This window comes from Ptychodera flava, chromosome 16 (assembly GCF_041260155.1).
Source record: "Ptychodera flava strain L36383 chromosome 16, AS_Pfla_20210202, whole genome shotgun sequence".
In the NCBI taxonomy this organism is placed as follows: domain Eukaryota; kingdom Metazoa; phylum Hemichordata; class Enteropneusta; family Ptychoderidae; genus Ptychodera; species Ptychodera flava.
In genome coordinates, this window is record NC_091943.1 from 11,764,823 (window position 1) to 11,776,493 (window position 11,671).

General features: G+C 36.9%; 1 protein-coding gene across 1 annotated transcript; it reads left to right on the forward strand.

The window, feature by feature from the left end:
- The first annotated feature begins 737 nt into the window (after positions 1-737).
- On the forward strand, positions 738-11,088 carry LOC139152834 (vesicle-associated membrane protein 4-like). Its single transcript, XM_070726185.1, has 6 exons — positions 738-1,205; positions 2,059-2,150; positions 2,443-2,543; positions 2,768-2,847; positions 3,570-3,621; positions 4,347-11,088. The coding sequence occupies exons 1-6, from the start codon at positions 1,140-1,142 to the stop codon at positions 4,376-4,378; spliced, it is 423 nt and encodes a 140-aa protein (XP_070582286.1). The 5' UTR covers positions 738-1,139; the 3' UTR covers positions 4,379-11,088.
- Positions 11,089-11,671: the final 583 nt, after the last annotated feature.

An 11,671-nucleotide genomic window follows, 5' to 3' on the forward strand; every position in this document is an offset into this window, starting at 1 on the left:
TTCGCCAACCCCTACATCCCCATTTTCTCGACCTGTGAAGGTACGTCTTTAGCATGGGTGTTCCTAGCTGTGGGTCCATAGCTGTGGTGTTTTCAGACGGGATTCCTGCCTTTTACGGGCTGGTTTTGACTTTTACGATTTTACCCCCCCCCCCCCGCGGGTGGCGAGGTTAAAATCGTAAAAGTCAAAACCAGCCCGTAAAAGGCAGGATACCGTCTGAAAACACCACAGCTATGGACCCACAGCTAGGGTGTACCAGTCAACTAAAATCGGTTTCGATTGTACCAAGAAAGAGGTATTCTCACATTCAAAACTTCTACATTCCTGAGAAGAGAGACGAGTATGTTCGTGTCGGAGTTTGCTTACGAAATATAAGTAGCCTGGTGGAAGTTACGATATTTTCATGAAGGTAATGAAAGGTAAGGCTTATACCTTATCTCTACAACAAATGTGGAAGCAGCAAGTTTTAACAGAACAGCAATAAATAGGTAGCACTTGTCAATACCAACATTTTTTTCAAGTAATGGAATGGAACTTAGAGAGCAGATAATCTTACAAGTCATGTTAACATAAGAGTGAGTAGGAAAAGCAAACAAACCATCCACAAAAGGATTCAACAGTTCTGTGAAATGAGAACAGGCAGAGAGAAAGTAAATAACTTATACACTGGACACAGGGGGGATACAACGTCATCGGACAAGCGCCCTCGACGTTTAATATTATGGGTCAAAGGTTAAAACATTTTACTTATGGCTTTTATCGTGTGTTCGTTCACTTGTTGTGCTCTCGTCTCAGTTCGTCATTAGCTTTTCCCTATCGTTTAATTGCTTGTCGGAAGTCAGTTTAAATCGTGTCTTTGTCAAAACTTCACTCTTTTCAATACGTCGATATATTTTCACTCAAACCTGGTCACACTTTTGGGAAAATAACTGAAATCCACGGCAGCAACAGGAAGTGCTAACTGTGCCTGCTACGTCGACACGTCTGAACTGTTTCGATCTTTTGTTTACATGTCCCTTATAATTTCATAGTAGTGTGTTTGAAGTGCGAGAGAAGGAGCCAACGTAGCACTATCGAAATTAACGCTACTTTTTCCATCGTGCGTGAGTCTGTCTAAATCGGCCAACCTTTCGACAGTCATGCCGCCCAAGTTCAAAAGACACCTCGACGACAGTGATTACCTGCGATCCAAGCCACTTGAGAGGGTAGGTGTTAAAACTTTGGCCTCTTCTCCCAGTCTGCGTGATGTTGCATCACATAGGTGACTTTAGCCCACGTTTTGCCTTTGTCGGAACATTGGCTGTGGTATACAGTTCAAAATATCAGGTGTTCTTTCTAGCATAACAGAACGCCATATGAATAATAATGATTCTGGCGATATTTGACCTGAGATGCACAACTTTTCTTGAGAAGAAATGATGAAATCTAATTTGCTGCAACGCAAAGAGCTTTTCACTCTGTACAGAGTAAGCATTATGCAGCAGTCAATGTTAACCCCTCCCCCCCCCCCCCCAGCACCACCACACCACCACCACCTCGGGTTATAGTGGGGATTTGGAATTAGTCTTAATTATCATGGGGTACCTCCATGGTCTTATAAAATTTGGCAATTGCCGCACCCCTGGGGCAAGACAATCTGGTAAATCTCCATCTAAAAACAACTAAGTCCCCAACATTCTCCCCAATGGGTGGGACATTCATAAATTCTGCGCTTGTCCATGAAAGCATGGAGCTAGAAATGGAGAAAGTGACTAGGTGGATCAATATGAGGTAATTACCCCACCCCCTCGGGCATAGTTTTATTGCAAACATGGTCTAATCCCCCCACATTTGTCCCATGGGGATTACATTAACTGCTGCATTTATCACAGGTGCAGACAAATATGTTTTATCATTATAGCTAGTCACAACGTTACCTACAACCATCCCCAAAAATTTAAATCTCTAACCTTTACACCTGACCCCCTGGTACTCTATGATGTCATGGGACATTTATGTCCGAGCCGGGTTCAAGGGTTAATATAACAGAAAATTTTTTCATGTTGTCGTCCTTTTCAGAGGAATCTTCTTGGAGAGTATCATGATGATCCAGATGATGACACAGACTTTGTACCACAGTCAGCAAACAGGGGAAATGATAACATCAAACAGTAAGTCCAGCGGTTGAAGATACTTCAGCAAAATATGATTCTAGTACAGGTAGTTAGCTATCACTACTCCTGCTAATAGAAATTACAATATACATGGATACAATTGACATCAAATGCCAAGGCAGGAAGCCCTTGGGATTGTTTTGCAATGGTAACAGTCAGGAGTAATAAGTTTCATGTGATTGTCAGATACTGAGTTCTTTGCCAGGAAAGTACTGGTAGGTACCATATATTCCAAGTTTGATGGCAGCTTAAATATTGCTGAATTTGATCTTTAAATTTTCTTTGACAGGGTTCAAGGTCAAGTTGATGAAGTGGTGGGTATCATGCAGGATAACATTAGTAAGGTGATTGACAGGGGTGACAGACTTGAAGATTTACAGGAAAAATCAGGTAATACATGTACCATGGAGGTAGGAAAAGATCTCTTCTTACCTTCATGCATGTACAAACTGTGCTTGATAAATGTAGTTTCTCAGTGATACTGATGCATTTTTATCTCCCACAGACTTGCATACTTCAACTAATGACCAAGATTAGCTCAGTGAGTTAGTCGTTAAGCATGCTATGCTTTTGGTAATGCAAAGATTTCTTTTTCCATTTCTCTTAAACTACAGAGGAGTTGACGTTAAATGCAACCCATTTTAAAGTAAGTGCCAAAGGATTGAAGAAAGCCATGTGGTGGCAAGCATGTAAGGTAAGAAATATCAGAAAATTGTAAAAAATGCAACTTCATTGCAATATTCCAGTCCCATATGCAAGATACCATTTTATATAACTTGTAAAATTTGCTATTTTATCCCAAACCATCTAGCATTTTTAAGTCTCAGAAGATCAGAATTTATGATCATCTTTTTCTAAAATTACGTGAAAGCTATATGGGCTTTGACAGTGTTTACATGCTGGTGTTTTGGGTTCCCAAAGGTATCGAAGTGAAGGTAACTGGCATTTAAGCCAATATCATCTTTTCCTTATTGTGGTATCAGCATGATTGAGTGATGTTTGCACTGCATCAGACACAAAATGAAGTGGAGAGACAGTTTCTGACACAGCATGAATGACACAAATACTGCTATGACACAAGGAACAGGCACTATTTGATAACAGCAGATTTATCATATATCCATGCCCGGAATGTTACAAAATGACAAGGAAACCCTTCAATTGGTGTTATATGAAAACTGATGAAGAAAGGATTCAAACGAATACATTCTTATTCCCTTTATAAATGACATATAGCGTTCCATCATGAAATAAAAATGTGTGTACAAGCTCCCAGACAAAAAGATTGTAATAGTTTACAACCAGAATGTATAATAATATTCAGAATAAATAACTAGTTTTGTGGCAGTTTTAATTTCTAATGAATCAGAGTTTCAGTCAAATTTCTCACTCCATTCTCACCTTTACTTTTTGCAGATGAGACTTTTGTTGGTCTGCGTAGTGCTGGTAATTGTGTTGGTGATCATCAGTAAGTGTGAATTCAGACTTGATTAGAAACACACACTGAGTCAGACAGATATCCACATACTGATACTCACTTACTAGAACCGATACATGTGTACTGAGTGCACGTCAGATGACCTCATGACCTTATCCTGCCACCTCCTTAGTGTGTATGTATACACAATGAATCAGAATGTCTTCAAATGGAGCTTACTGCTTTCTTTTGACTGTATACACTGCATAGTTTGCGATATTCATAGGTGCAGTGGTTACCTTTGAAAGCTGTAAACATAAAACTCTTTATTTCACAAGTCAGTAATTACAAAATTACAATTTAGTATAAATCCATCATCATATAAAGAATACAGGTTTCTGATTTCATCATTCAGGGGGTTTGTATGCTCTTCAAGTCCTCAAAAATCCCTGAATTTTAAAACTTCTAAGAAAGTCCTTGAAAATGACATTGAGTCCTGGAAAGTTGTGAAATATTGATAATCCACAATTTTCAAAAAACGGCAAGATGATCATGGAGATGTGATGTCATAAATATAATAAGGAAAAATTATGTGTAGAAAGGGTATATTGTCAACATGTTATCTTGAAAAAGGTATTTTTAACCTAAAAAGTCCTGGAAAATTCCTGAAAAGGTCCTTGGAGTTGAAGGGACTTTGAGTGTATTGACCCTGCATACACATAACCTCTTTCAAAAATGTAGTTTTCTTTTATATTTTTGGTCTTTTTTTATTGCAGTACCTATCATTTACAAATATGCCAAGCAGTGAAACCATGGACAGCAGGTCAAGTAGAATGAAGTGTGGCAAATTATTGGCTACCCAGTAAGTTTGATGTTACCATGAAAGTGAGGGGTTTTTGCCTATTGAAGGACGTTTTTCTCTCCTGCCACAAACACTGCTAAACAGTAGAGTTTTATCTCTCGTGGCAATCTCTTCAACTTCTGCATTTCTGACAATGTCTGTTAGTAACCACTACTCAGCTGCAGATAATGACCCATCTGCCATGGACTACAATAGGATCGTTCCACTCTGCAGGATTGTAAGGGGTCGAAGCTTCCCACGCAAATAGGACCTTCTTGCCGGCAAATGAAATGCCATCAGTACAGGAAAATGATGAAAGGGAAACAGAGAAAATGGTATGACAGTGATATAAGGTGTCGTATCTGTGTCTTATCTGCATATGTCTCTTTCAAGTTGATGTTTTCCATGTATTTCTACTTGAACTCTGTCAAGTACAATAATGCACATGCAGGTCAATGACCCTATTCATAAATTTTGACAGAAAGATTGTACTTGGGTGCACTCAAAATATTGCCACTAGTTATATTGCATATGTTGTTAGGAAACATTTAAAAAATGAAAATTTAATAATTCAATACGGAACATAGGCAATGTAAGATATATTTTAAAAGATGCTGAAATTTTTAAAACGCGCCATATATTTGTACTGTACTGTGGAATAATGTTTTGATGGCATTTTACCATTAGTTTTGCTGTTTCATGTTTTTTCTTTATTTTCACAAATTTTGCTTACAGAGAAGTAAGACAAGCGTGCACTGACAGAACAGTAGAAAATATTTACTCATTGTTTCTTTAATTTAGTATGTAAATTATATGCACAAAAACATGGGTGAAAGTATTGATAACATTTTAAATTACAAGAAAAGCCTAAGCATAACCAATGCATTGCTAAGTGTGACCAGAATTTAATATCGTTAACCAAATATAAATAATCCCAAAACTTGCAATTTTGGGTTGTAGCTGTATTTTGCTTATATTGCATGCAGTGTTGCACCACTGTACCTGTACGTCATATTTACCTTGTAAAATCATGTACCGGTATGTGCATGATACACAATCACATCCAAATTTAATTTTTGAAAATCTGTATGTTCAAACTTCTCGTCAGTAGAGTACACATCCACTGACCTATTTCAGCAATTTAGAGTTGTCAAGGGAAGTAATTTTTGTCATCAGATTTTGGCAAATCCAAACTTTTTCTAGGGGAGGACGGCGAATGGTTGAGGTCAAACTCAATTTGTTCTGTGTGGCTGGTGCATATTTTAATCCTCTGAGTGCTTTAATTTTCCCGACCAAAGTTTATTGCAACATTTTAACAATTTTTATGAATTTTTCTGTATTTGTTTTGATCATTTTGTAGCATATAGACATATTTTGATGGCTACAATTTTTCATCAAAATTTTGGCAAAAATCTGAAAAAATTTGACTTGGGTTTATTTTGTAAAGGCAATCAAAATTGACTTTGGCGCTCAAAGGGTTAATCATGGTATCTCTTGTTCATCTATGTCAAGAAGACTGGAAATGTCACTGATTATGAACATGTTAAAAGTATTAAAAATTGAAAATTATACATTCATGTCATGTAATTAGGGTAGTTTTAGCTTCATATAATCATTGCACCAAGTTCAATTTCTACATTTATGTTCATTGTCTGAAATGTCTGCATCAAAAACACATAATGAACACAAGGTGCAATTATGTCTCAAGCTTTAACAAACCTGACCATGCTATTAACATAATGTATAATATCTCCATGTTCAAAAGCAAACACACATCTTATGATATGGTTGTAATCATAATGTCTATGTAGCAAGTCTGTGTCATTTCTGTGACTATTGGGGTATTGGGTCCAATCCTGTATGCTTTTAGAGAAAAATCTTTTTTAACTTTTACTCCTAATAGTACATTTCATGACATACGTAACCTGCATATGGAGAGGAAAATCTTCCCCTCTCTACAAATAATACATCTGTGGCAAGATCTGGCCACAGAACACTCTAAGCAGCATACACAAATTGTTAGGATGATACACGTAAGGCTAAATCTCACTTTTTTCAGTTTCCTGAAATTCTCACTAAATGAAGGCAGGAAAATCGTAAATAAGAAATGACAGGTTTGTAGAGCAGATATTTTAACTTTTTATAAGCATATGTAGGACTCAATGCATAGTTTTTCAAGAGAAAAAAAATACAATGATTATATGTAAAAAGCACAGATTTCAATGTTATTTTGCTACTGCAAATGAGGCTGCATATTTGAATATTGACTTGCAGAGAATTTTATCACAGTAGTTGGGCATAAATTTTATTTAATTTTAACACGACAAAAAGTATCATGTTTTTAAAAAATGGATTTCATTAATGTGGTAACTGTACAACTAATTGCATTGTTTGGCAGGGAAGTTGCTAGAGTGTACCTAAAATATGAAATGAAAAAAGATTGAATGTTGAAATAGTGTCTCTAGTACAGTCAAGCCATTACTAAAATAAAACAACATCCTTGATTTACATTCAGAGTAATGTGTATATTGCAACACTAAGAACTGGTGTTCCTTAAAAAAAAACAATAAAAATATCAGCCATGAAAGTTACATTCAAATTTACATATTTCCATAAGTAATTTTGTTAGAATAATTTGTTGACAATGATCTTGTTCACATTGGCAACCCAACTGAAATTTGGGCCGACGCAAAATAATTGTCCTTTTTGGATTAAATTTGGTCCGTGTCCACACCTACCGGTACCAGAATTAGGGCCGACGTAACTTTACCTTCCTTTGTGACCTCTGACCTGTCAAAGTTCAAAATGGCGCATTTGAATATGGCACGCTGTTTCTACTGTTCATGATTTTCCTGTGTTTTTACGCACAAGAAGGGCAAATATGACTACCACTCACCTTTTAATCATCGGAGAGATCTTCACCATTTATTGGATGAGCATATGGTATATATAAGACCGCGGTGGAGAAATAACCGTGCGCGGCATTTTTGACATGCCTCTCTAGTCTATTACGTGCACTGTGGAATCGAATGACATGGTCTCGTTTGCGGAACAAAGGTTGGTGGGAAGTTCAGCGTACATGGGATGATATTAAAATGTAAAGACTGGATTGAAAACTTTCGATAGGTGTAAACTTTAGTTTCAAACGTCGTTTTTTTTGTGCGAATAGGGTGACTAGTTCAACTTCGATCCATAGCGGAGGCCTGGTCAACTGGGACCAGGGCCGACGTAACGTGTCCACACTGGCGATTTGCGTCGGACTAAATTTTGCGTCGGCCTGAGTCGGCCCTGAACCCCCCTTCTAACCAGGACCAAACTGAGTCGGCCCAGGGCCGACTCAGCGTGTCCACATTGGTTTTTTACGTCGCCCCGGCCCTGGTCGGACCTGGGCCGACGCAAAGTCGTCAATCTGAACGTACCAAATGTTCATCTACAGATCTCCTTTTGTCCTCCAACATAAACTGATGTGTATTCCTAGCAACTTTATGTAATAGGTGTTTTACCACAAATAAGTACACATATGAGATTTTTACTGTAGTTTGCTTGTGAACAATCTGCACTCTCTGTATAAAATGAAAAACCTTTTCATGAAACTAAAAAATTGTCAGGAACCTCCAATTTGTTTTATTTTTTAGGGAGACGGGGATTTACGGTAGTTATCAAAGGGACATTACTACAATAGAACTTGGCAGGTTGATGTCAAAAAATATGAAAAAGTATAGGTTAGATTGTTAAATAGGATTATCTAGGAAGCAGATTTTTCCTTTTGTTATCTTTATCCATCATTTCTACCATACCTTTGCACTGCCTGGTGTATGGTCCATGCATGGTTAGACCTATTTCACAGGGTCATAGGTCATGTAAAGGTTACATTATATGTGTACAGATGTCTTGGCAGCTTGTTGAACAGAGCTTCAAGCAAATCCACTGTGTTAGGGTAGCCAGGATCACAGTACATCTAAATTTTAGTGGTCCTGTTGCCTTCTGTATGCGTCTTGCATACATTTATTACAATATAATCCCATTAGTTCAGCATAGATAGACAAGAATGATAAATAAGCTGGCCAGAGCAAAATATGATGGTCCAGTACCATATGACTTGATTTGGCTGTCCTGCAAATTTTCTTTTGAAATGAAAACCTCATGGACTTACTCAAGGGTCGGAGACTGACGTGAGACAATCTGGGTAATTTGTTTCTCTAGTACTAAAATTTGCACGGTGACCCCCTATTTTTATTCTTGATTTTGAAAGAGAATGATTAAAAGATTCCTTGACGAAAGTTAGAGCAAAAGTTTAAGTCTTTCACTTTCGAGGCGCATACTACCTTAAAGGGACAAAGTTGGCCATTTTTCATGAATTTTGTTTGATACGAGATACCACTTATATTGTTTGACATGTTGAACGATACTGAATAACAGGTGACCATGCATATATTCGACCCCGATTTTAGACACAATACATGAAACCATGGCAAAAATGAATTAATGGTCATGACCATTAATTTTCGCAATGGTCTCATTTATTTGTCTAAAACTGGGGTTGAACAGATGCATGGTCACCCATTTAATCAGTATCTTTCAACATGTCAAACAATATAAGTAGTATCTTGCACCAACAAAATTCATGAAAAATGGCTGACTTTGTCCCTTTAAGGTTTTCATGAATTTAATCAAACGCAGGCACAAACTGATGTATAAACTGGTTGTACCAAAGAGAAAAGAACCAATAATAGTGTTAATCCACTTTCTACCAGGCTCCATAGACAAACCATAGAAATAAATATAACTTGGAAGAAAGAGGATTAATCAAGATTGTACTGTTTATTTGTTATAAAATACACAGCAATGTGAATAAGATATTGGTTGCTGTGGACCGAAGTCGGAGAAAGTTTTTCGTCATAGCCTATGGTCATGAGATTTTTATGCTTTTAATCATAACATCAGATGTAACAAAAATGTCAATTTTGTTATTCCTTGCACTGTTATTTCTAACACGGAGGGACCGTGTTTCTAAAAGTCTTGTTACAAATTTCAGGCAGATATGTGCTTTACAAATTGATGACGGAACTGTGATGTTGTTCTGAATCAGCCATATCGGCAGAAATGCTGATTTTGTGTTTATTGATTTGTCATCTTGTAACCATAAATTAAAGTAGTGTATCTGTGATGCATCACCCATGAAAGGTGTGTTCTTCTGAAAACATTGTGCAATAATTTCTCGCTTGTGGATTTTGTACCGTTCTCTTAATGAAAAAAAACTATTCTCCATTGTTCTGTGCCCCTTGCAGGTGAATTTTCACCTCTTGTATAAATGTTGAATAACGAAAAACTTCCTGGGCCACCACATGCTTCAAATGCTGAAAAATTACAGCTGGATCCTACATGTGTTCACAGTATGTTTGGTTCCGCAGTTTGACTCATAGTTGTAGTCAAGGGAGTTTAGCTTTTAGTGACAAATGCATGCATTATTTACATTTTGGTTGTTTGATTAATTTTCGCTTCCAAATATTTGTGCTATTTATTCTTAACCACATGTATCTTTCAGCAGGTAGGATACTGTAACTTTACTAGTGTTGGGAGACAGTTTTCTAGAGTTTCATAGAATTGTGAATTTGACATTTCTGTTATGGAGAGTTTGTCTTAAAGATATGTGTAATAACAAAACGCAATTTCACAAAATTGCACAGTACACTGTATGGGCAAAATCCTGTGTGGAATTTAATCAGCTACCTTAGTTTGTGAATTTACAGATTAATGAATCCCTCATGAACATTTTTAATTCATTGTGGTATGAAAATGCAATAATCTGATGATATGAAGGATTGGTTTTGCAAGTTGTCGGGTCGATTTTCATCACATTCTGAGGAAACGATAGAAAAGAAACTGTTTAAGATTATGTTGTTTTGATAATTTACCTTGAAAGCTAGAGTCTGTCAGAGAAAAAAGGAAATAAGAAAATTCCATTTTATATCTCTCATGTCTTTTCATTTGAACCTTGCTCAAAATAAATGTGCCACAATACTTTGGTCTCACAGGTTGAACTTTAACCTTTTAGCTTTGATGTCAACGGTCTTTCTTTCTTAGACTCTAGTCTCTTTTTAGGCATTTCATCTGAAATTGTGATATACTACCCAGTGTATGTTTTTAATGAGAATTTTCTATCGCTAACGGTGTGCTTAGCCAATTTTGACGAGACGGGTCTGCTATGAGCAGATTCAGATTTTAAAGAAAGAAACTATATTTGTAAAATTTTTAAAGTATGAGGGCGCACTTTTGTCGGGGCAAGTACCGATGTATGTTACATGTTGCCAGATGAGCTGATTAGAAGTCAGAGATCTCACATGCTAGGATGTTAATGAGATAGTGTCTCATATAGGCAGCAAATTGTTCAGGACTTGGCATTTTGCCAGAGCTGCGCTGGGACTGTTTTGTCACAAATAAAAAAATTGCAATAAGGGGAATTCACTCTTTTTCTGTTCTATGTACTAACTCTTCTATTTTTAAAAAGAATTTTCAAATTAGGTAATTTTATTGTAATGCTTTTGCTGTAATGTCAGTGTCTTACCGTACAATGTTCGACCAATCAGACATTACAAGTCAAAACGCAGAGATTACAAACAACCTTCAGAGTATTGTGTATCATTATTGGTAGAAATAAAACAAGAACTATTCATTTACATATTTGTATCTCAGCATTGTTCTTTGTCATGTTTGGGCAGCTTTATACAGAGGTCGGTTTAAACTACCTTGTGTCAAGTGCGAGGTAGCCACACAGTAACAAACTGTGATTGTGTTTGGAAACTGTGTCCATTCAAAAGCAAGACATTGCAATGATTGAGAAATTTGCAACCATGAAGGAGGAGCCGGTCATATTGTAATCATTTGCAAACTGAAAACAGCAACATTGTGCAAAGTTATTTATCCATTTTGCAGTGGTGAGCTATAAGTTGATCTGAATACAGGAAACGGCAATTGCAGTTAGAGACACATTCAGGCCCTCTGTTCATTGTGATGTACATTTACCAATCACCATTAAGGTATTTATACAGGTTAGTCTCACTGAAGTTCATTTTATCATTCCAAAAACTGAGACTTATGAATCGTGTTGAAATTGTCTTCTTCCACTGCCAATTTAACAGGCAGACAGGAAAAAGTTGCAGACACTATGACCCACAATTATTTATTCACCTCTCACTAACACTCCTATCCCATAACATGGTCAATATTTTTCCAAGTGGTAGGAAAAGATGCTTTGTGGCA